This window comes from Pongo pygmaeus, chromosome 8 (assembly GCF_028885625.2).
Source record: "Pongo pygmaeus isolate AG05252 chromosome 8, NHGRI_mPonPyg2-v2.0_pri, whole genome shotgun sequence".
Lineage (NCBI taxonomy): Eukaryota > Metazoa > Chordata > Mammalia > Primates > Hominidae > Pongo > Pongo pygmaeus.
The window spans coordinates 67,197,108-67,223,391 of record NC_072381.2 but is presented as its reverse complement, the minus strand read 5'-3'; the positions used below and the strand labels follow the sequence as shown (position 1 = coordinate 67,223,391).

Below are 26,284 nucleotides of genomic sequence, written 5' to 3'. Positions count from 1 at the left end.
AACATATGAGTGCTTTTGTTTGCTTTTTTTTTGTTTTTGAGACGGTATCTTGCTCTGTCATCCAGGCTGGAGGGCAATGGCATGATCATAGCTCACTGCAGCCCTAACCTCCTAGGCTCAAGTGGTCTTCCCACCTTGGCCTCCTGAGGACCTGGGACTATAGGCATGTGCCACCACGCTGGCTAATTTTTTTTTTTTTTTTTTGTAGGGATGAGGTTTCCCTATGTTGCCCAGGCTAATTTCAAACTCCTAGGCTCAAGCAGTCCTCTGGCCTTGGCTTCCCAAAGTGCTGAAATTACAGGCCTGAGCCACCGGATTGGCCCGATTGTATCCTCAGTGCCTTAGTGTCTGGCATCTCTATATAGTAGACATTTAGTAAATGTTTGAGACTGAACAGTGCAAAATTGTGGTTCAGAAAGTCTTCATTAGGCTGGGCACAGTGGCTCACACCTGTAATCCCAGCACCCGCCGAGGCGGGTAGATCACCTGAGGTCAACGGTTCGAGACCAGCCTGGCCAGCATGGTGAAACCGTGTTTCTACTAAAAAATACAAAAATTAGCGGAGAGAGGCAGCTTGTGCCTGTAGTCCCAGCTACTCGGGAGGCTGAGACAGGAGAATCGCTTGAACCTGGGAGGCAGAGGTTGCAATAAGCCGAGATCGCGCCACCGCACTCCAGCCTGGGCACAGAGCGAGACTCTGTCTCAAAAAAAAAAAAAAAAAAAAAAAATCTTCGTTATGTAATGTAACTTTGATACATTCTTCTGCTGATAACTAGAAAATATTTAGTATTTTATATTTGAGATTTAGTTCTTGCAGAAGTACAAGAGCCCTCAGTTCATGTGAGGCAGTATATTGTCATGGGTAAGAATATGAACTTTAAAATGAGATTGCCTAGGTTGAACAGTTCTCTGTACTACTTGCTAGTACAAGTTGATCTTGGGGAACTTAACCCATTTATATCAGTTGTCACATCTATAAAATGAGGAAATTAATAGTACCTACTTTATATAGTTGTGAGGATTATTTGGGCATATAAGTCAAACACTTAGAACACTTCCTCAGACACTGTAAATGCCATGAATGTTAGCTAATTTATTATTACTTCCTGAAAATGCACTGAACACGGTTCAGAACTTGAGTTTGTGAGTTAGGGTATACATTCTTTTTAAGGAATAACACTCTGCTGACATCACATATCCTCTAGCTGTACGTCCTGTCTGCTTCCTACTATTTTAACTAGGTATTGAATGGATAGCTGATAATCCCAGTTACATGACAGACAGATTCAGCATGTAAATGTTAAGTAAACAAGTCCTCTTGAGACATTTTAACTCAGAAGGAATTAACTAGTTAATGCCATGAAACAACATGTACTTTTGTTCACTGTATTTCCTTTGAAGGATACAATAACACATTTTATTTGTTCTGGTTGAATATACTTTCCCATTCAGTGCAGTTAACTCTTCCTAGGTCATAAAACCTTTGCCGGTCTTCACTGACAAATTAAAATGACTATTTAACGTTTCCTGTAGTATTTTGAACCTTAAAACTGTTTTAACAGCCCTCTAAAATTAATCTGGTTCTGATGTTTTTTCTTCTTTAATTTTTTTTTTTTTTTGAGACAGTCGCTGTCACCTAGGCTAGAGTGCAGTGGTGCGATCTTGGCTTATTGCAACCTCCGCCTCCCAGGTTCAAGCAATTCTACCTCAGCCTCCCGAGTAGCTGGGATTACAGGCGCATGCTACCACGCCCAGCTAATTTTTGTATTTTTAGTAGAGACAGCATTTCACCATGTTGGCTAGGCTGGTCTGGAACTCCTGACCTCAAGTGATCCACCTGCCTTGACCTCCAACAGTGCTAGGATTACAGGCGTGAGCCACTGCACCCGCCCTTCTGTTTTTTAAAATTTTAATAGAAACAAGGTTTCCCTATGTTGCCCAGGCTGGTCTTGAACTTCTTCGCTGAAGCATTCCTCCCTCGTTCGCCTCCCAAAGTGTTGGGATTACAGAAATGAGCCACCACACCCAGCTTAGATATTTTTAATAACAGGTGAATTCTGAAATCTACATTTGTGTAAGATTAAAAGAATACATATGGTATTATTCCATTCATTTAAAGTACAAATGCAGGGAAAACTAAACTATATTGTTTATGGATATATGCTTAGGTAGTAAAGCTATAAAGAAAAACAAGGGATTATCACGAAGATAGGTTTGTGGTTACCATGGGGTGGGCGGCAGGGGGTGGGGAAGGGAATTATTGATTAGAAGTGGTACACAGTGATACTGGACTGGTGCCTTGGGGTGATTACAAAATAAAGGAAGTGACTAGTTGCAAGCCTGAGATGAAAATATTTGCTTTTTTATCCAGCTGTTTGTATTGCATTATTAATACATGCATATAATTGGTTTTAGTGCCTAAATAGCAAAATTTCAGACACATACTGGCGAAAATGTATTACTTCTTCTGCAAAAGGGTCTTTTAACAAAAGTTGACACTTTCATAGTATAGAAGCCCTACTTTTCCTCCATACTTCTTTCTGTATTCTGAATCACCTAAAAAAAACCGTCTCAACTGGATCTTTTTTCCAGTGTGCTTTTCTTCTAATTCTAAAGATGTTTGTTATATCTCTTCGTACTTCCTCTTCTTCTTCTTCTTTTTTTTTTTTTTTAAAAGACTAGGTCTTGCTCTGTTGCCCAGGTGTAGTAATAGCTCACTATAGCCTGGAAGTCCCCAGCTCAAGTGACTCTTTTGGACTTCTGGGTTTTTTGTTTGTTTGTTTTGAGATGGAGTCTTCTTCTGTCACCAGACTGGAGTGCAGTGGCATGATCTCGGCTCACTGCAACCTCCAACTCCCTGGTTCAAGTGATTCTCCTGCCTCAGCCTCCCAAGTAGCTGGGATTACAGGCACCCACCACCACACCCAGATAATTTTTGTATTTTTAATAGAGACGGTGTTTCACCATGTTGGCCAGGAGGCTCTCAATCTCCTGACCTCGTGATCCATCCACTTCGGCCTCCCATAGTGCTGGAATTACAGGTGTGAGCCACGGCACCCGGTCTGGACTTCTTTAAAGTTAAAATGATTAGCTAGTTTCATTTGGCATCTTTAGATTTGAATTTGACATCTATGTAGGAAGAAGTAGTTATATAATCTTAGGGACAGTAGAAAATGGTTTGTTTATACAGCCTTAGATACATAACAAGCCATTAATGTTTTAAGAAACACCCCAAAGCCATCTGAGTAGTTACATGAATACATGTGATTGGAGATTTGTGTTAGGTTTAGCTGTGATCTTAACCCTTGACATCATAGTACAGTGGTTAAGAGTAGAGGAAATAAACAACTAGGTAAATCTAGAATATAGGTTATTCTACAAAGAACTACCCTGAACTCGTCTCCCGCCTAAAAAGAAACAAGAGCTAGGGGACTGTTCTAGACTAAAAGACACTAGCAAGATGTGATGACCAAGTGTAATACATGAACCTAAATTGAATCCTGATTTTTGGAGGAAACAGAAATAAAATAAATTTGAGGGACAATTAGGGACAATATTATGGTTAATTTTCTTAGGTGTGGTAATGTGTATTGTACTTATTTAGGAAGTTGTCATTATTATTAGAAGATGAATAACAACTGGATGCCGAAATATTTATGGTGAATGTCATAATGTCTTCATATTAAACAGTTAAGCAATGTCTTCAAAATAAGATACGAATGCTTAAAAAAAATCCAGCTATGATCAGCCAGGCACGGTGACTCACGCCTGTAATCACAGCACTTTGGGAGGCCGAGGCAGGCAGATCACCTGAGGTCAGGAGTTCGAGACCAGCCTGACCAACATGGAGAAACCCTGTCTCTACTAAAAATACAAAAAAATAATTAGCCGGGCTTGGTGGTGCATGCCTGTAATCCCAGATACTCGGGAGGCTGAGGCAGGAGAATTGCTTGAACCCAGGAGGCGGAGGTTGTGGTGAGCCGAGATTGTGCCATTGCACTCCAGCCAGGGCAACAAGAGCGAAACTCCATCTCAAAAAAAAAAAAAACAAAAACAACAACAACAACAAAAAACACTATGCTCATTCTTTAAATCTCTGGTAGGATTTAGTAGCTTTATTTTCAACCCATCCTTTAGCTCCAAGGAAAAGCAGCATGAAGTGGTGGAAAGAGTACTGAATTTGTTGTCAAAATTCTTGGAGTTTAATTTCAGCATCAATATTAACTCTCTAGGTGACTTTAAATAATTTAAGTTATAATAATTTAAAGAATTTGTGTAAAGCAAATCTGGCAAAATGTTTGAATCCCAAATTTGAATCCTGGCTCGGACAATTTCAAGTAGGACCTTGATCACTTCACTTAACTTTTCTGTGCCTTCATTGTCTCATGTGTAAAATGAAGATAATGGTAATGTCTACCTCATAAAAGTGTTGTGAGAATTAAATAGTACTATAAAGATAAAGTACTCAGAATAGTGCCTTAGCATTCAACAAATGTAGCTGCTGCTGCTGTTATTGTTTTATATTTATTTTATTATCTATTACTTTGAAGAGAGCTTGGAAGACTCAAGAGGTAGAAAATATAAAACAGAAGTCCAGGCAGGCAGAACCCTCAAAACAACTAGGCAGAGATCAAGCAGGAGTTGTTATAATTAGGAAATGAGATCACACATGAAATCACCCTGCAGGGTCTAACCTGTAGTAGGTATTCATAAATGTTAGTTTCCTTCTGTTATCCCTTTCTTTCCCTCCTCATTTTATAGTATTATTTAATCTGAGTTTTGCAGAGCACTATGTGACCATCCATTCTAATTCTGCTTGTTCTCTGGTCTGGTTTGTGTAACATTGAGTTTTTGAGGTGCCTTTGCACACATCTTATTTCATCTATTACATCTTGATTTGATGTTGGCTTGTTGCCTCTACTAATTACTACATAATACAGTTGAATAAAATATAGTTTAAGCATATACACAGAACTGTCTGAAAAGAAAAATCACGCTCTAGTGTTGACTGCAGATATATAATATTAAGAAAAATTATAGGTTATTTTGTATTAAAACATATACTAATTAGAAGCTTAGAATCTGTCTATAATACCAAAATCTAATAGCCAGAAAACAGAACTTTGATTATTAAAAATAACTGATCAAATTTATCTACAATTTATATATTTATGATAATTAAAGAAATAAGTGAGCCTCCAAAATATGGTAAGAATATTTTTTAAAAATCTATGATAAATCTTTAAATCTCTGTTAGAACTTGATAGCATTATTAACTCATCCTTTAGCTCCAAGGAAAAGCAGCATGCAGTGGTGGAAAGAACACTGAATTCGTTGTCCAAATTCTTGGAGTTTAATTTCAACACCAATATTAACTCTCTAGATGACTTGAAATACTCTAAACATCTTGGCATCTCAAGCCTCACTGGGCATTAGAATCACATGGGGAGCTTTTTAAAAAATGCAGATATAAAATTTCTGTCTCTTCTGAGATTCTGATTCAGTTGTCTGTCCTAGGATGAGGCATGGACATTGATACAAGTACATTTTAAAATTTCAGATTATTCTAATGTGTAGCCAGGGTTGAAAACCTTTGTATACGTAGTTTCCTTGGAAGCCTAGGCAAAGGAGGCATCAAAGAGAATTGGCTTTTTATATCCTACACTGTCTAGGAGAGAGAGAGACTGAAACTGGGAGATACGAACAACCTTTTCTAGACAGGTACTCTCTGCTCTGTGGCACTGATGTTACGTTAGGTCTCACAGGAAGTTGGATTAGATTTTGCCCAAGACGATCTGTTTTTCTTTGCCCTGATTACTTGCTCTACAAGTAGCGTTCTGATTATTAAATCAGCCTCCTAGACACTTCAGAATTATAAAAGGGTGTGCCTGAGATAATGCTTGAGCATTCTTTTTAGACACTTGAGTGTCTAGAATTGGTGCTCTAGTTTATCCGTTAGTACCTTGTGAGTTTTCTTTTAGTCTCTCTTGGTTTGACCAACTCTGGGGAACTGACGGGGTCAAGTTTTGATCTCTAAGGGTGAATACCAGATCCTGATTCCTGGTAAATTTACCAAATTAGTGACCCTGTGTTATCTCTTGACAGTTGGACATTTTAAATTTATGGATATAAAACTCCCTGAAGCCGTGAAGAATTTGTAATAAAGTATTATAATAAAAATATAAATAAAGAGAAATATTTAATAAAATCTTCCCTGTATACTCTTAAGACTGAAATAATCAGCTGTCTAAAGGCAGATTTTTTTTTTTTGCCAGCTATGGTGGCTCGCGGCTGTAATCCCGGCACTTTGAGAGGTCAAAGCAGGAGGATCACTTGAGCCCAGGAGTTCAAGACCAGCTTGGGCAACCTAGGGAGACCCTATCTCTACAAAAAATAAGAAAACTAACTGGGCTTGGTGGTACACACCTGTGGTCCCAGCTACTCAGGAAGCTGAGGTGGGAAGATCCCTTGGGCCTGGGAGGTCAAGGCTGCAGTGAACTGTGATCACACTACTGCTTTCCAGCCTGAGCAACAGAGCAAGAGTCTATCTCAGTCAATCAGTAAAGAAAGAAAAAAGCAGGTTTTTGTTTTGTTTATAATGATCCTGATTGACTGTTGGTGGAAATGTAAATTAATACAGCCATTATGGAAAACACTGTGAAGGTTCCTCAAAAATTAAAATAGAGGCTGGGTGTGGTGGCTCACACCTGTAATCCCAGCGCTTTGGGAGGCTGAGGCAGGCAGATTGCTGGAGCTCAGGAGTTCAAGACCAGCCTGGGCAGCATGGCAAAACTCCATCTCTACAAAAAAATTACAAAAATTAGCTAGGCGTGGTGGCGCGTGCCTATAGCTCCAGCTACTTAGGAGGCTGAGGTGGGAGGATTGCTTGAGCCTGGCAAGCAGTGGTTGCAGTGGGCCAAGACTGCACCACTGCACTCCAGCCTGGATTACACAGTGAGACCCTGTCTCAAAAAATAAAATGAAATAGTAACTACCATACGATCCAGCAATCTCTCTCTTGGATATATATCCAAAGGAAATGAAATCAGGATGTTGAAGAGATATCTGCACTCTCATGTTTATTGCAGCACTATTCACAATAGCCAAGATAAGGAATCAACATAAGTGTCCGTCTACAGATAAATAGAGAAAATGTGTGTGTGTCTGTGCACGTGCACCATATTCATATTCAGCCACAAAACAGAATGAAGTCCTGTTATTTGCAGCAACATGGATGAATCTGGAGGATATTATATTAAGTGAAATTAGCCAGGCACAGAAAGACAAATACTACATGATCTCGCTCATATATGGAATCTAAAAACAAGTTAATCTTGTAGAAGTAGAAAGTAGGATAGTGGTTATCAGAAGCTAGAGAGAAAGGATAGGAGAGGAGGATGGAGAGAGGTTGGTCAGCAAGTACAAAATTACAGTTAGCTCCATCCATGTCCCTGCAAAGAACGTAATCTCGTTCCTTTTTATGGCTGCATAGTATTCCGTGGTGTATATGTACCACATTTTCTTTATCCAGTCTATCATTGATGGACATTTGGGTTGATCCCATGTCTTTGCTATTGTGAATACAGCTGCAGTGAACATATGCGTGCATGCATCTTTGTAATAGAATGATTTATATTCCTTTGGGTATATACTCAGTAATGGGATTGCTGGGACAAATGGCATTTAGTGGGAGCTGAACAGTGAGAGCACAGGTACACAGGGAGGGGAACAACACACACTGGGTCTGTCAGCGGGGGGCAGCCGGGAGAGGGAGAACATCAGGATAAATAGCTAATGCATGCAGGGCTTAATACCTAGGTGATGGGTTGATAGGTGCAGCAAACCACCATGGCACATGTTTACCTATATAACAAACCTGCATGTCCTGCTCATGTATCCCGGAATTTAAAATAAAATAAAATAACAGGCCAGGCGCGGTGGCTCATGCCTGTAATCCCAGCACTTTGAGAGGCCAAGGCGGGTGGATCACCTGAGGTCAGGAGTTAGAGACCAGCCCGGCCAACATGGTGAAACCCCATCTCTACTAAAAATACAAAAATAGGCCGTGTGCGGTGGCTCATGCCTGTAATCCCAGCACTTTGGGAGGCCGAGGCGGGTGGATCAGGAGGTCAGGAGATCGAGACCATCCTGGCTAACACAGTGAAACCCCGTCTCTACTAAAAATACAAAAAAATTAGCCGGGCGTGGTGGCAGGTGCCTGTAGTCCCAGCTCCTCGGGAGGCTGAGGCAGGAGAATGGCGTGAACCCGGGAGGTGGAGCTTGCAGTGAGCCGAGATCACGCGCCACTGCACTCCAGCTTGGGCGACAGAGCGAGACTCCATCTCGAAAAATAAATAAATAAATAAATAAAATAAAAATACAAAAATTAGCTGAGTGTGGTGGTGAGCGCCTGTAATCCCAGCCACCTGGGAGGCTAAGGCAGGAGAATTGCTTGAAACCAAGAGGTGGAGGCTGCAGTGAGCCAAGATCGTGCCACTGCACTCCAGCCTGGACGGCAGAGTGAGACTGTCCCAAAAAATAAAATTACAGTTAGATGAGAAGCGTAACTGGTTTTCTGTTGTACAGTAGGGTGACTATGACTAATAATAATGTATATTTCAAGGTAGCTAGAAGATTTTGAATGTTATCACCACAAAGAAATGATAGATGTGACTGGTGTGGTGACTTATGCCTGTAATCTTAACACTTTGGGAGGCCGAGGCAGGAAGATCACTTGAGCCTAGAAGTTTGAGACCAACCTGGGCAACATAGTGAGACCCTGTCTCTACAAAAAAGTAAAAAAAAATTAGCCAAGCCTGATGGCACATGCCTGTAGTCCCCACTACTCAGGAGGCTGAGGTGGGAGGATCACTTGAGCCCAGGGGTTTGAGGTTTCAGTGAGCTATAATTGTGTCATTGCTCTCCAGCCTTGGAAAGAGAACAAGACCCTGTCTCTAGAAAAAAAAAAAAAGAAAGAAAAAATAAATGGTAACCGTTTAAAATTATATATGTGCTAAGTATCTTGATTTGATCATTATACAATGTATACATGTATTAACATATTACACTGGGCCGGATGCGATGGCTCATGTCTGTAATCCCAGCACTTTGGGAGGCCGAGGCGGGCGGATCACCTGAGGTCGGGAGTTCAAGACCAGCCTGATCAACATGGAGAAACTCCGTCTCTACTAAAAATACAAATTTAGCTGGGCAGTGGTGGTGCATGCCTGTAATCCCAGCTACTCAGGAGGCTGAGGCAGGAGAATCGCTTGAACCCAGGAGGCAGAGGTTGCGGTGAGCTGAGATTGTGTCGCTGCACTCCAGCCTGGGCAACAAGAGCGAAACTCCATCTCAAAAAAAAAAAAAAATTACACCGTACCCCATAAATGTGTACAATTATGTGTCAATTATAAATAAAGTTGAAATTTTAAAAATGATCTGTGGCTGGGCGCGGTGGCTCATGCCTGTAATCCCAGCACTTTGGGAGGCCAAGGTGGGCGGATCATGAGGTCAGGAGATCGAGACCATCCTGGCTAACATGGTGAAACCCCGTCTCTACTAAAAATACAAAAAAAATTAGCTGGGCGTGGTGGTGGGTACCTGTAGTCCCAGCTACTTGGGAGGCTGAGGCAGGAGAATGGCGTGAACTCGGGAGGCAGAGCTTGCAGTGAGCTGAGATCGCGCCACTACACTCCAGCCTGGGCAACAGGGCAAGACTCTGTCTCAAAAAAAAAAAAAAAAAAAAAAAAAATCTTGTTTAGAAGGACATTGGGGAATTGAATGAATTATTGTTTTGATTGCTGCTTTTCTTTTTTGCACATTTATTTAATGTTTATTGAGAACCTACCATGTGCTAATCATATAGGCCTTAGTAATCTTCTTGGTTACTCTGACCATCTTTCCTAAAAATAAAACAAAAATAACCTAACAAAAACCCGCTAAGCTCTTCTGCTGCCCTAAGTGCTACTTTTCTTTTCTTTTCTTTTTTTTTTTCTTTTTGGCTAGATACACTCTCATTTTGCCTTTCCTCCCTTTTCTTTTAAATTGTAGTATGGTACTTGTCTGCTTTCATGTTCTTACTGCTGTTGAACCTACTTAGTAGATGAAGTAGCCAGATCAGAGCTTTTGTTTTGTGTAAGTTACTAATGGGTTATTTTACTATTCAAGTCATTTTCCCCTGTCACTAAGTGCTTGGTTGAGAAAAAATAATTGAATAGCTTTTTGAAATAAAACATGTCATTCATTCCAAAGAATGCAAAAGTACATATAGTTAATGAGAAGAGAGCTGAAAAACATATCCTGCTTAGTTTCCCAAGAAACTAAGGGAAAAAAACATAAACTTACCTTGCCTTACCTAGAATTGGACCAGAATGTGGACCTCATATGAGACAGCTTGAAGCCTTGACCTTTGGGTACTTAGCTTGCTCTGAAATCAACAATTCAGAGGACTAAAGAGCCTTTGGTAATCAGTCAGGGTTCATTTGTAAGAGAGAGGAACTTCTCTGGTCTGGGCTAGGAATGACTTCTACTACAATATTTAAATTGGCCTGTCAGAGGAATGCTACCTTTGCTACAGTCAGAAGGTTGGCATTAGGAGGCCAAAATGAAACTGCTGAGTTTGAGAATACGCCATCTCAATACCAAAAAAACCCAGTAAAAAAATAGGCAAAAGACTTGAATAGGTGTTTCTCCAAGCAAAATATACAAAGGTCCAGTAAGCATATGAAAAGATGTTCAACATGGCTAATCATTACTGAAATCAAATCAAAATCACGATGAAATACTACTTTACGTCATAAAATGGCTACTATTAAGAAAAAAAACACAAAATTACAAGTGTTAGCAGGAATATAGAGAAATTAGAACACTTTTTGCATATTTCTAGTAGGAATGTAAAATGGTTCAGCTGCTGTGGAAAATGATATGGTGACTCCTCAAAAAATTTAACAGAATTACTGTACAAGCCAGCAATTCCACTTCTAGGTATATACCTGAAGTGAAAGCAGGGACTTGAACAGATATTTGTTTACCCATGTTCAAAGCAGTATTATTCACAATAGCTAGAAGATGAATGCAGCTTGAGTGTCCATGGATGGATGAATGTGTAAACAAAATGTGATATATACATAGAAGGGGATGTTATTCAGCCTTAGAAAGAAAATTCTGGGCCGGGTGCAGTGACTCATGCCTGTAATCCCAGCACTTTGGGAGGCTGAGGTGGGTGGATCATTTGAGGTCAGGAGTTCGAGACCAGCCTGGCCAACATTGTGAAACCCCGCCTCTACTAAAACTACAAAAATTAGCTGGGTGTGGTGGCAGGTGCCTGTAGTCCCAGCTACTTGGGAGGCTGAGGCAGGAGAATCGCTTGAACCTGGGAGGCGGAGCTTGCAGCGAGCCGAGATCGTGCCACTGCACTCCAGCCTGAGTGACAGAGTGAGACTCCATCTCAAAAAAGAAAAAAAAAAAGGAAGAAAATTCTGACATACACTACAACACAGATGAACCTTGAAGCCTAAGTGAAATAAGCGAGATACAAAAGAACGAAAATTACATGATTCTACTTATATGAAATATCTAGAATAGGGAAATTCATAGCAACAGAATGTAGATTAGAGGATACCAGGGACTGAGCATGAGGGGGACAGTTATTGCTTAATGGTTACAGGGTTTTTGCTTGGAGTGATGATGAAGTTCTGGAGATGGATGGTGGTAATTGTGGCACAACATTGTGAATATATTTGAGGAAACAGAACTATAACACTTAAAATGGTAAAAATGGTAAATTTTATGTATAGTTAACCACACACACAGAAAAGAGCATATATCTGTTATGCAGGTATTAGGAAACCACTACTACTTGCCCCACAACTGCAGCTGCTTCATGACCCTTACAAAGTTAGTGACTGAAAACTGGAGAATTATGTGCACGTGGTCAATATTTCCATAATCCTTGTGGATAGCCAAAACTTCAGTAAAACAACTCCCATTTCACCATCTGTTTTACATATCTCATGAGCATCTCATAAGCATCTAGTTGGCTGAATCTGATTCACATTTGAATCCTAGTTTCAAGGGACCCTGAGGAATAATGATTAGCTTTTCAGACTCTGTAGTAGGAGGAAACGACTAGAGGGAGACTAGAAAGGATACTGAGTGCTACTTCATCATATCTGCCACAGGCACTGAGTCAGAGGTGATTCGTAGATGGCAGTGCTCCTTTTAGTCAGGTCACCATTTCCAGTAGTACTGAGAATGTCCTGCAGCTGATAAGTTGGAGAGGTAGGGTGGGGACAAAGTCATTATCTCTTTTTGCAGTTAATGGGCTGATTGTGCTATGGTATTTGCAGTTTTAATGTGGTAGAACACATTTGGATTATTTAAATTATTGTAAAGAGATTTGGGTCACTCTAATGGGATGCATTAAAGACTCACTGACTAAAGAGTATCTGGGCTAATGTTTAGGAGTACCAAATGTAAAGTTGTTATGTTTATGATAAGCTTTTTTCATTTCATCAAGTATGGATATAAGAATATAATAGAAAATATACTGAGTTCTTTTGCTCTTAGGCTGCTGAAATCTCTAATTAGTATGAACTAAATTTGTTTGGAGAGAAAAGAAACAGATTTACTAGTAAAGCGTTTACTTGCTGAAAATTGCACTTCTTAAAAACAGTTTTCAAAAATTCTAACCAGAGGTCACCCAAAAGATAAGATATTTCATATTGTTCAGAACAGTCAGGTGTTTTTATCTGTTATCTGTGACTTAAAACTAAGTTTGAATAATTCCTATTGATAATCGGATTCTGCAGGAATGATTGTTCTCTCAGCACCTTGATAGGTATTGACCTTTGATGCTTAAGTGATTTTTTCTTTTCTTTTTTTTTTTCTTTTTGAGACAGAGTTTCGCTCTTGCTGCCCAGGCTAAAGGGCAATGGTGTGAACTCAGCTTACTGCCACCTCTGCCTCCCAGGTTCAAACAATTCTCCGGCCTCAGCTTCCTGAGTAGCTGGGATTACAGGCATGCGCCACCACGCCAGACTAATTTTTTTTTTTTTTTTTTTTTGTATTTTTAATACAGACAGGTTTCACAACATTGGCCAGGCTGGTCTCAAAGCCCTGACCTCAAGTGATCTGCCCGCCTCGGCCTTCCAACATGCTGGGATTATAGGCGTGGATCACCACCCATTAACACTTTGGACAAGTATCAAGCTTTGCATGAAATGCTTTTTAAGGTGGACCACGCTTTAATGGTGTAATAAGAGTTAGTATTTAAATCAGATTTGTTGATTATTATAAATGCCATTTATAATAATAATAAAATAGTGAACAATTGCTAACAATGGGGAGATGGATAAATTATTGTATAGCCATACAATGGAATGTTTTAAAACTATCTTTTCAAAAGATATTTAATAGCATTAGACAGGACTCATGCAATAATGTTAAGCAAAATGATACAGAATTATGTATGATGTGATTTCTCTTTATAGAAAATTCTGTGTGTGAGAGAAATAAATTATAAGGAGTGATTCTCTAGGGATTAGTTTTCAAATTTTCTGTTCTTCAATGAATATATATTGCTTCTATATATTTGGCTTTTTATTATAGAGAGATTTAATCATAAAAGATTCAAACCATGCAGAAACTTGGAGACTAAAAACCCTAAAAATCCTTCCTCTGTCCCTGACCTAGAGAAATGGAGACCAATTCATCAATTTGTTTTTATATAGATTTTGTTTTTGGTGTCACATCTAAGAGATCTTTATCTAACCCAGGTCAGAAAGATTTTCTCCTAGAAATTTTCTAGTCTTAGGTTTTATGTTAGGTCTATGATCCATTTTCAGTTAATTCTTATATGTGGTAGAAGTATGAATTGAGGTTTTTACATATGGATATCCATTTGTTCCAGCATCATTTAATGAAAAGACTGTATTTTCTCCACTGAATTGCCTTTGCACATTTGTAGAAAATGAGATATCTATATATGTATAGGTTTGTTTATGGACTCTACATTCTGTTTCCTTGATTTATGTTAATACCACTTTGTCTTGATTTGAGTACTGAGATAGGCAGAAGTCCCTGGGTTCAAGCAATTCTCCTGCCTTAGCCTCATGATTAGCTGGGACTACAGGCAAGCACCACCAAGCCGGGCTAATTTTTGTGTTTTTAGTAGAGACAGGGTTTTGCCATATTGGCCAGGCTGGTCTCGAACTCCTAACTCCAAGTGATTCACCCGCCTCTGCCTCCCAAAATGCTGGGATTACAGGCTTGAGCCACCCCTCCCTGCCAAGATACAGAATTCTAAAATGACCCCTAATGACTTATGCTTTTGTATAATGGGAGGGACCTGTAATCTCACCTAATCATGGGATATTACTCCCATGGTGACTAAGAAAGGGAGATTATCCTCAGTGGACCTGATCTAATCAGGCAAACCCTTAAAAGGGACTGGGCTTTTCCTGGAGAAATAATCCAAGTACAAGGGAAGGGAATTCAACACAGAAGAAGCTGCTGGTTTTCGGGAAAAGAGGAGGCCATGTAGTAAAGAATTCGAGTGGTTGGTAAGCTTATGGTAATTTGTTACAAAGCAATAGAAAACAAATACAGGTAGTTGTATAATAAGTCTTTAAATCAGCTGTTTATGAAATGTATCAGTATCTACAAAATTAAAGGCCCCTTGGGATTTTGATTGGCATTGGGTTGAATGTGCAGATAAGTTTGGGGAAAATTGTCCTCTTAACAGTATTGATTCTTCAGACCTACTCATTTCTCATTTTTAGGTATTTGTCTTAGCAGTGTTTTTCGTTGTTTTCAGCATATAGGTCTTGCCCATATTTTGTCAGATTTATCCCTGAGTATTTCATATTTTTTATGCTATTATAAATGGTATTTTATACATTTTAATTTTTGATTGTTTGTTGCTAGTATATGGAAATACAATTGATGGCTGGGTGTGATAGCTCACGCCTGTAAATCCCACACTTTGGGAGGCTGAGGCAGGTGAATCTCCTGAGCTCAGGAGTTCGAGATGGGTCTGGGAAACATAGCGAAACCCTGTTTCTACCAAAAATATTAAAAATTAGCCAAGTGTGGTACGCACGTACCTGTGGTCCCAGCTACTTGGAAGGCTGAAGTGGGAGAATGGCTTGAGCCTGGGAGGTGGAGGTTGCAGTGAGCCGAGATCATGCCACTGCACTCCAACCTGGGTGACAGAGTGACACCCTGTCTCAAAAAAAAAAAAAAAAAGAAAGGAAGACAATTGATTTTTGTTTGTTGATATTGTATGTAGCAATCTTGCTAAACTGACATTCTAGTAACTGTTTTTGGTATAGTCTATTGAATTTTCAACATAAATAATCAAGTTGTCAGCAAATAGAGTTTTATTTCTTCCTTTTTAATCTGTATGCCTTTTACTTTTTTTTTTCTCGAGATGGAGTCTCGCTCTGTCTCCCAGGCTGGAGTGCAGTGGTGCCTTCTCCACTCACTGCAAGCTCCGCCTCCTGGGTTCATGCCATTCTCCTGCCTCAGCCTCCCGAGGAGCTGGGACTACAGGGGCCTGCCACCGTGCCCGGCTAATTTTTGTATTTTTAGTAGAGACGGGGTTTCACCGTGTTAGCCAGGATGGTCTCGATCTGTTGACCTCATGCTCCACCTGCCCCAGCCTCCCAAAGTGTTGGGATTACAGGCGTGAGCCACCACGCCTGGCCTGCCTTTTACTTCTTTTTCTTATCTTATTACACTGACCAGAACTTCTGATGTTTTGTAGAAGTGGTGAGAGTGACGGTCTTGCCTTGCATCTTTTTTTTTTCCTTACACTTGCTTTTTAAAAAAATTTTATTTTTATTTTTGTTTTTGAGAAAGAGTCTCACTCCGTTGCCCAGGCGGCTCACTGCAGCCTCCATCTTCTGGGTTCAAGCAATTCTCCTGCCTCAGCCTTCTGAGTACCTGGGATTGCAGGCAGCCACCACCATGCCTGGCTAATTTTTGTATTTTTAGTAGAGATGGGGTTTCACCATGTTAGCCAGGCTGGTCTTAAACTCCTGACCTGAGGTGATCTGCCCGTCTCAGCCTCCCAAAGTGCTGCGATTACAGGCATGAGCCAACATGCCCGGGCTTTGTTATTGATTTCTGCCCTCATCATTATTATTTCCTTCTGCTTTGGGTTTAATTTTCTCTTTGGCTTCTTGGTGGTATTATTTTAGCTGATATTAGTGGATTTCCATTTCTCCCAACCTTTGTGCTACTGTTAACATATGTTTTACATATGTTATATATCCCACAGTACATTGCTTTTTGTTTAAACAGTAAATTATCTTTTTTTTGAGACAAAGTCTTGTTCTGCCACCAGGCTGGAGTGCAGTGGCACGATCTTGGCACACTGCAACCTCTGCTTCCCGGGTTCAAGCGATTCTCCTGCCTCAGCCTCCCAAGTAGCTGGGACTACAGGCGTGTGCCACCACGCCCAGCTAATTTTTGTATTTTTAGTAGAGACGGGGTTTCACCATGTTGGCCAGGATGGTCTTGATCTCTTGACCATGTGACCCGCCCACATCAGCCTCCCAAAGTGCTGGGATTACAGGCATGAGCCACCGCCCGGCCTAAATTATCTTTTAAAGAAACTTAAGGCTGGGTGCAGTGCCTCCCAGCACTTTGGGAGGCCGAGGCAGGCAGATTACCTGAGGTCAGGAGTTCAAGACCAGCCTGGCCAACATGGTGAAACGTCTCTACTAGAAAAACAAAAATTAGCCTGGTGCAGTGGCATGGGCCCATAATCCCAGCTACTGGGGAGGCTGAGGCAGGAGAATCTCTTGAACCTGGAGGGAGAGGTTGCAGTGAGCCAAGATCGTGCCACTGCACTCCAGGCTGGGCAATAGAGTGAGACTGTCTCATAAGTAAATAAACAAACCAACTAACTTAAATAATAAGAAAAAATGTATATATTTATGCATGTGGCTACCATTTTGGTGTTCATTTCTTTGTGTAGATTCATATTTTGGTATGGTAACATTTTCTTTCTGCTTGAAGGACCTTAAATTTTTGTAGTGCATGTCTGCTGGTGATGAAATCAGCTTTTGTGTGTCTGAACAAGTATTTGCCTTTCCTTGTGAATGATATTTCACTGGGCATACAGTTATAGGTTGATTTTTTTTTCTTTCAGTACTTTAAATATGTTGTTTCACTGTATTCTAGCTTGGCTTGTGCCCAGTAAGAAATCTCTTATCATTCTTACCTTTGTTCCTAATGTGTCTGTTTTCTCTTTTTGCTTTTAAGATTTTCTCATTGCCACTGTTTTTAAGTAATTTGATTTTGATATGCCTTGGTATAGCTTTCTTCTTGTTTCTTGTATCTGGAGTTTGTTAAGCTTCTTGGATACACATGTTTATGGTTTTCACCAAATTTGGAAAATTTTTGGCCATTGTTACTTCAAATTTTTTTTCTGTTCTCTCTTGTCTTTTGGAGGCTGTTTGATGTTGTTCCACCTCTCACTGATGTTCTTTCTTTGGTGTATTTGTGTGTGTGGTAAAATATATACAACAAAATTTATAATTTAAACTTTTTTTTATTTTTTTTATTTTTTTGGAGTTGGAGTTTCGCTCTGTCACCCAGGCTGAAGTGCAGTGGCGCGATCTCGGCTCACTGCAACCTCTGCCTCCCGGGTTCAAGCGATTCTCCTGCCTCAGCCTCCGGAGTAGCTGGGATTACAGGCGCCCGCCACTATGCCAGGCTCTTTTTTTGTATTTTTAGTGGAGACGGGGTTTTTACAGTGTTAGCCAGGATGGTCTCCATCTCTTGACCTCGTGATCCGCCCACCTTGGCCTCCCAAAGTGCTGGGATTACAGGCGGGAGCCACTGCCCCCGGCTGAAATCATTTTTTTATACAGTTCAGTGGCATTAAGTACATTTACTGTGTTGTGCAACCATTATCACCATCCATCTTTAGAACTTTTAAAAAATCTTCCCAAACTGAAATTCTATACCTGTTAAAAAATGACTCATTCTCCCTGCTCCCAGTCCCTGACAGCCACCATTTTACTTTCTGTTTCTGTGAATTTCACTACTCTAGTTACCTCATATAAGTGGAATCATACAGTATTTGTCCTTTTGCGACTGGCTTATTTCACTTAGTATAATGTCTTTAAGGCTCATCCATGTTGTAGCATGTGTCAGAACTTCCTTCCTTTTTAAGGCTGAATAATATTCTCTTTTTTAAAGTTCTTTTTTTTTTCTGTGTTTTATTTTGAATAGTTTCTTTTCTTTTCATTCTTTTTTCGAGACAGGCTCTCGCTCTGTTGCCCAAGCTGGAGTGCAGTGGTCTCAGTCCACTGCAGCCTTGAACTCCCGGGCTCAGGTGATCTTCTTGCCTGAGCCTCCGAGTAGCTGGGACTACAAGCATGGGCACCCATGCCTGGCTAATTTTTTTAAAAATATTTATAGAGACGAGGTCTCACTATGTTGCCCAGGCAGGTCTTGAACTCATAGGCTTAAGCAATCCTCCCACCTCAGCCTCCCAAAGTGTTGGGATTGCAACCAGCGCCCTTGAATTGTTTCTGTTGTTACTTAGTTACATTTATTGCTCTTACCTTCTGCAGTGGCTCAGCAGCTGTTAGTCCCATCCAGGGTATTTTTCATCTCAGATTATTTCATTTTATCTCTAGAAGTTGGAGTTGCGTTAGTCTTTTTTTACGTATCTATTTCCTTTTTTGTTGAGATGGTGCTACGTATCTATTTCCTTTTTTGTTGAGATGGTGCAGGGGCAGGGGGCATCTCCCTTTGTTGCTCAGGCTGGTCTTGAACTCCTGGCCACAAGAGATCCTCCTGCCTTGCCTCCCAAAGTGCAGGTATTACAGGCGTGAGCCACCACATGGCCATTATGTGTCTATTTCTTCATTTAACTTTTTGGACAAATGTAATACACAATTATCATAACTGAGTTAATTTCCTTATCTGCTAATTTTATTATATGTGTCAGTTCTTGATTGATTGATTGTTTTCCTCGTTATAAGTGATACTTTCCTGCTTCTTTGCATGCCTGACAATCTTTGACTAGATTCCAGGCATGAATTCATTGTTGGACATTATGGAATTCATTGTTGGGCTCTAGATACTTTGGTATTTCTATTAATATTCTTGAGCTTTTTGTGGGATGCTGTTCAACTACTTGAACAGAGTTTGATCCTTTTGAGTCTTCCTTTTAAGATTTGTTAGGATGAACCCAGAGACATGTTTAGTCAAGGGTAGTGTTTCTCAATAGCAGCACCATGGCATTTGGGGCCAAATAATTCTTTGTTGGGGGAGCGGATAGTCCTGTGCATTATAGAATGTTTAACAGCATTCTCCCCAAAGTTGTAACAACCAAAAACGTCTTCAGACATTGCCAAATGTTCCAGGAAGTGGGGAGGATTGCCCCCAGTTGAGAGTTGCTGCCTTAGGGTTAGTTTTGCCTCACTACTATGGCAAGATCTTTCTGTGTACTCTACCCAAAGCCATTCATGAGACCTTTTTTCAGTCTGGCTGTTTGGAATAGGCACTTTCCTTGGCCTCATGTGAGTGCTGGGAATTCATTTGGGCGATCTTTCCTTGGTCTTGGTTAGTTTCCTTACATACATGTGCTGATAGGCATTCAGCTAAATATTCAAGAGAGACCCGCAGATCTCTGGAGTTTTTGTCTGTGTATCTCGTCTCCAGTATTGTGCCCCATAAACACTAACCATCTTGATTGCCCCAAACTCTCAGCTCCATCTCTTCAACTCAGTGAGCCTGCCAGGCCTCACATGAGTTTCCCATCCTGTGCCTCTTGTGGCTGGGAAACTCAAGGCTGTAACCTGGGGCAGTAGGGTTCACCTTATTTGTTTCCTGGCTCTCAGGGATTTTCCTGATGTCCAGTGTCTTGAAACTTTTTTTTTTTTTTTTTTTTTTTTTTTTGGAGATGGAGTTTCACTCTTGTTGCCCAGGCTGGAGTGCAGTGGTGCGATCTCAACTCACCACAACCTCCGCCTCCCGGGTTCAAGCTATTCTTCTGCCTCAGCCTCCCAAGTAGCTGGGATTACAGGCATCTGCCACCACACCCGGCTAATTTTTTGTATTTTTAGTAGAGACAGGGTTTCTCCATGTTGGTCAGGCTGTTCTCAAACTCCCAACCTCAGGTGATCCACCCACCTCACCCTCCCTAAGTGCTAGGATTACAGGCGTGAGCCACCGCACCTGGCTGAAACTTTTTTTTCCCATATATTTTGTTTGTTTTTTGGTTGTTTCAGGTCAGAGGATAAATCTGGTTCTTGTTAGTAAATCTTGGTCAGAAGCACATGTCTTTTAACAGATCATTTATTTGTATTAATTATTGATAAAAGCTGAATTCTTAAACATTTACTAATCTAATTTCCTTACTTTATCAATTTGTATTTATCACTCAAAGTCTCCTGTTCCCTGTAATTCCTTTGGTACAACATAAATGTTAAATGGGCCCTAAAGCTTTTTATCATCTTTTAATATACCTCCTTCATGCAGGCTTTCACAGTGTTAGCTAAGTAGTGATTTAGTATGGGCCTCTTAACTATTATATAGTAGCATACAATTAAAGGGCATGCACTGACCTGATAAAGCAGAACAGTGAAATGTGTCATGCTTTTAGGGCATTCCCACAGGAGGCTCAAAGACTTCCAAGAGACTTCCATGTATAACTCATATTTTCTAGCAGCTAAAACGTCAGTATCAAAGCCTGTTAGCCTGTTTGAGGTTGTAAAGAACTGGTGAGCTAAGACAGTGGAAAAAAACATATAAAAGAAGAGAAGAATCATTTTCAACAGATATGAGAGGAAACTGTCCTAACGAATAATGCTACAAGAATGGGAGTGACATGGAACCCATTGGTGGTAAGCTGTTAGAGAAAGGGGCATGTTAACAGACTAGAAATAATGTGACTGAAGAAATCTGGCCTTGTATTTTTTTTTTTTTTTTTTTTTTTTTTTTTGAGACGGAGTCTTACTCTGTCACCCAGGCTGGAGTGCCGTGGTGCGATCTCCACTAACTGCAACCTCTGCCTGCCAGGTTCGAGCGGTTCTCTGCCTCAGCCTCCCTAGTAGCTGAGATTACAGGCGCCCGCCACCATGCCTGGCTAATTTTTTTGTATTTTTAGTAGAGACGGGGTTTCGCCATCTTGGCCAGGTTGGTCTTGAACTCGTGACCTCGTGATCCACCCGCCTCAGTCTCCCAAAGTGCTGGGAAAGGTGTGAGCCACCGTGCCTAGCTGGCTTTGTTTTATATGAAGGAAACTTGTCTCTCAGATTTGCTATATCATAACCGCTACAGAGATTATAGCATGTGCTTGTTGGATATCCAAGGATGAAGTAATTTAGTCAGAGATAACTTGGGTAAAAGAAGGTATGTATAGTAGGTAGGGTGAAAGCATCTAGTTATCCATGTGAACTAAAACAGCAAAATCATATTTCTAATGGAATTGTATATATGATATAATAAATGATATAAAATAATATAATAAATGTGTAAGTTCCATGTGTTAAAGTGAATAAATCATAATTCTTTAAATCATAATTCTTTGACATTTGAGGTGGTGATGATATGCTATAGCTAAAAAGAGTTAAGAGTTTTTGTTATTCCATAATGCATAAGAATTAGACAACTTTGTAAAAAATACAGACTCCTTGTAAATGGATATTATAATAATTTTCAAAGACAGGGAAACTATGTGGGTCAATAATATAAGTTCTTTTGTGAAACAAAATATGACTTAAGTCTTCCAAGAATTACGATTGCTTTTAGTAATAAATAAATACTTAATGATTAACTGACACTTCCCTGACATTCATCTGTGGGTGGATTTTATCAAGCTTATTTCTTGTTTTCTAAATAGTTTTGATGATACAAGTGGTGCTCATGTAGTTAGTGTCTGCCTTTGCCAAGTGACTGTAAGTCTTCCTGGCAAGAGTTTATGTGGGTAGGGAAAGAATGCAGAGCAATACCAGCTTTTTTTTTTTTTTTTTGAGACAGAATCTCACTCTGTCACCCAGGCTGGAGTGCAATGGCACAATCTCGGCTCACTGCGAGCTCCACCTCCCGGGTTCACGCCATCCTCCTGCCTCAGCCTCCAAAGTAGCTGGGACATCCTCCTGCCTCAGCCTCCGAAGTAGCTGGGACTGCAGGTGCATGCTGCCACGCCTGGCTAATTTTTTGTATTTTTAGTAGAGATGGGGTTTCACCTTGTTAGCCAGGATGGTCTTGATCTCCTGACCTTGTGATCCACCACCTCGCCTCCCAAAGTGCTGGAATTACAGGCGTGAGCCACCGCACCCGGCCGCAGTACTAGCTTTTAACAAGCTTTGCTTGTTGTAAGGAGGCACAGAAAGTTTTTCATAGCCAACAATGCATTTATAAGGCTGTGATAAACACTCAAATGAAGAATTATTACATTGTGGGAAAAGGAAGAGGATGCTTCCTTGTCCTTCAGGATAGAAGGATATTCATTTGTATTGATGTTTTGTTTGGTTTTACAAGACCTTGAAAATAAAGTTTAACCTAACATATATAGAGAAGAGTATAGATCACAATTATACAGCTTGATGAATTTTCACAAAAGGAACAGACTCATATAACTAATACGCAGATTTTTAAAAAAGAACATTTGTATTAGAACAGTTTTTTTTTTTTTTCCAAGCTGGGTCATAGGCACATAGGTGTTCGTTGTATCATTTTATTCTTTTATGCTTTAAAGTTTGCCTACCATTTTAAAAAAATTATCTCAGGAGGAAATACAATCTTCAGAGGTCTGGAAAGTGTCAGAAAACCTACAGGCTTTAATAGTTGAGAAAGTACTTTTGAGAAATAGTGTTTTTCCCTGTAGGCCTTTGTCTCCTATGTATCCGATATACTTTATAAACCTAAGAAGGCCCAAGTAACTGAATGTTTTACAATAAAAGAAGAACATAAATAGAGCTGTGTGAAATCAAAGTAGTAAAAATTATTGGTACTTTTTAAAACATAGCACATTATTGGCCTTTTATTCTGCAGTATAAAGTCTGGGTCATCAAATTTGTGAGTACATGGAAATGACAGTTTTCGTTTAAAAATTTTTTATTGCTAAAGTCCATGATAGTTGAAGAATAAAATGCCCTATTCAGTTCTATAATGTAATATTCAAAGCTGTAGAAAGAACTGTTATTATTGAGATTCAAATATATGTCTAGTTTAAAGGCTTCATATCTGCTATAGAAATCATTATGTGTATAGTAGTTAGAAATACGCTTAATCTAAAGGGCTCCCTGGAATTACAGTTATCTACTTTCTTTTATGTTTATTTCCCCCCAGGTGGGGAGATACGTTTTCCATGAACATGGAGATTTCAGAAATCGGATTTTTTTCTCTTTTCTTTGATTTTTAAAAATATAATCTTCCTATATTTCTTGATTTTATGAAAAGTATTAAAATGGGATTTTTCTCAGTTCTTGAGTAGGCTTTTTAATTAAATTATGACTCATACAGTGGAAAAGCCATTTGTAAAATGTCTTTCTGTAAAAATGTTTGGTTATTAAATTTTCTTCTGCTGTTGGAGTCATATGCATAAAATTATTAGTATGTTAATGTATTGAAAACCATTCATTATTGAATAATTTTTGTTTCTTTTACTCTAGAAACCAATAGGATAGTGTAGGTAAATTACTGTTTCTGGGGTGCGTGTGTGTATATACATATGTGTGCGTGTGTGTGTGTGTATATCTATCTCTCTCTCTCTCTCTCTCTCTCTCTCTATATATATATATATATATATATATACATATGGTTTTTTTTTTTTTTGAGACAATCTCCCTCTGTTGCCCAGGCTGGAGTGCAGTGGCACAACCGTGCCGCACTGCAGCTTTGACCTCCCAGACTCAGGTGATCCTCCCACCTCAGCCTACAAGGTAGCTGAGACTATAGGTGTCCCACCATGCCCAGGCTAAATTTTTTTTTTGGTAGAGATAGGGTCTTGCTATGTTGCCAGGACTGGTCTCGAACTCCTGGGCTTAAGTGATCCTCCCAACTCAGCTTCCCAAAGTGCTGGGGATTATAGGTATGAGCCACTGCGCCTGGCCTGTTTCTGGTGTATTTATGTGTGTTTGTCTTTGAAGAAATTGTTAGGACACACTGAAGCTTTTGTTTTGTTTTCCTGTTTTCTCTCGACAGGCAGCAGAGGAGGAAATGGCAGGTCCTAATCAACTCTGCATTCGCCGCTGGACTACCAAGCATGTAGCTGTGTGGCTGAAGGATGAAGGCTTTTTTGAATATGTGGATATTTTATGCAATAAGCACCGACTTGATGGAATCACATTGCTAACATTGACTGAATATGACCTCCGGTCTCCTCCTCTGGAAATCAAAGTCTTAGGGGACATTAAAAGGTTAATGCTCTCAGTCCGAAAATTGCAGAAAATACATATTGATGTTTTAGAAGAGATGGGCTACAACAGTGACAGTCCCATGGGTTCCATGACCCCTTTCATCAGTGCTCTTCAGAGTACAGACTGGCTCTGTAATGGGGAGCTTTCCCATGACTGTGACGGACCCATAACTGACTTGAATTCTGATCAGTACCAGTACATGAATGGTAAAAACAAACATTCTGTTCGAAGATTGGACCCAGAATACTGGAAGACTATACTGAGTTGTATATATGTTTTTATAGTATTTGGATTTACATCTTTCATTATGGTTATAGTCCATGAGCGAGTGCCTGACATGCAGACCTATCCACCACTCCCAGATATTTTCTTAGACAGGTAAGTTTTGTTTCTAGTTGCTAAGTTTGTAGGATGTTGCTACAAACATCCTACAAACAGCAATGATACTATATTTATGATAATTATATTGTTTCTTATTGTGGTAGATGTATACTTTTCATTTGCTTTATCTGGTGGTATAAAAAGATATGCTTTGAAATTACCTTTTTCACTTAGAGTAAATTAGGCCTTAAGCCTAGGTGAGTGAGAAAAACCACTGCTCTTTTAATTTTTCAATTTAATTTAATTTTAATTTTAATTTAATTTTTTATTTTGAGACAGTCTCACACTGCACTGTCACCCAGGCTGGAATGCAGTGGCACGACCATGGCTCACTGCAGTCTCAACCTCCTGGGCTCAAGCAATCCTCCCACCTCAGCCTCCCAGGAAACTGGGACTGTAGACATGTTCCACCATGCCCAGCTAATTTTTAAGTTTTTTGTAGAAATAGAGTCCCACCGTGTTGCCCAAGCTGGGCGAACTCCTGGGCTGAAACGATCCTCCCACCTTGGCCTCTCAGAGTGTTGGGATTACAGGCATGAGCCATCATGGCCTGGACTGCTTAATTTATTTTTGTGTAGTTATAGCTCCTTGGGTACTTTAGATTTTTTGAGACAGAGTCTCGCTCTGTCACCCAGGCTGGAGTGCAGTGGTGTGATCTTGGCTCACTGCAACCTCCACCTCCCTGGTTCAAGCCATTCCCCTGCCTCAGCCTCCCGAGTAGCTGGGATTACAGGAGCACGCCACCAGGCCCGGCTACTTTTTTTGTATTTTTAGTAGAGATGGGGTTTCACCATGTTGGCCAGACTGGTCTCGAACTCCTGACTTCAGGCAGTCCGCCCACCTCGGCCTCCCAAAGGGCTGGGATTACAGGTGTGAGCCACTGCTCTTGGCCAGGTACTTTAGATTTTAAGAGGGTATCTGGAATGATGTTTGTAATAAATGGAACTTGGTTGCCTTTTTTTTTTTTTTTTTAATGAAGAATAGGGTTCTGCTTTTTCAAAAATATTGATGGTGTCCTATCACCAAATGAATTGGAACTATCACAAAGAAGACAAATGGATGCAGTGATAGCATGCTGTTTTATTAAATATTGAATACATAAAAAATATAGTATATGTGTAACATATGAAAAATAAGAATAGAACAGTAGGCCAGGCATGGTGGCTCATGCCTATAATCCCAGCACTTTGGGAGGCCCAGGTGGGAGGATTGCTTGAGTCCAGGAGTTCAGGACTAGCCTACAAGTTCAAGACTTGCAACATAGCAAGACCCCCATCTCTCCAAAAAATTAAAAACTAGCCAAGCATGATGGCATATGCCTGTAGTCCTAACTACTCAGGAGGCCAAGGTGGGAGGATCACTTGAGCCTAACAGGTCAAGGTTACAGTGAGCTATAGTTAACACCACTGCACTCCAGCCTGGGCAGCACAGCAAGACCCTGCCTGTCTCCAACAACAATAATAATAATAAAACAGTAAACAAGTACTCAGAACTGTTTTCACATTTTTGATTTT

The 26,284-nt window shown here is 40.1% G+C and overlaps 1 protein-coding gene across 6 annotated transcripts in view; it reads left to right on the top strand.

Annotated features, from left to right (window-relative positions):
* SAMD8 (sterile alpha motif domain containing 8) overlaps window positions 1-26,284 on the top strand; it is a 70,419-nt gene that overhangs the window by 15,136 nt on the left and 28,999 nt on the right. For all 6 annotated transcript variants that reach the window (XM_054503644.2, XM_054503645.2, XM_054503647.2 and 3 more), the window contains exon 2: window positions 24,175-24,767. In XM_054503644.2, the coding sequence (XP_054359619.1) occupies window positions 24,175-24,767 (593 nt within the window). The remainder of the gene's footprint in view (window positions 1-24,174; window positions 24,768-26,284) is intronic.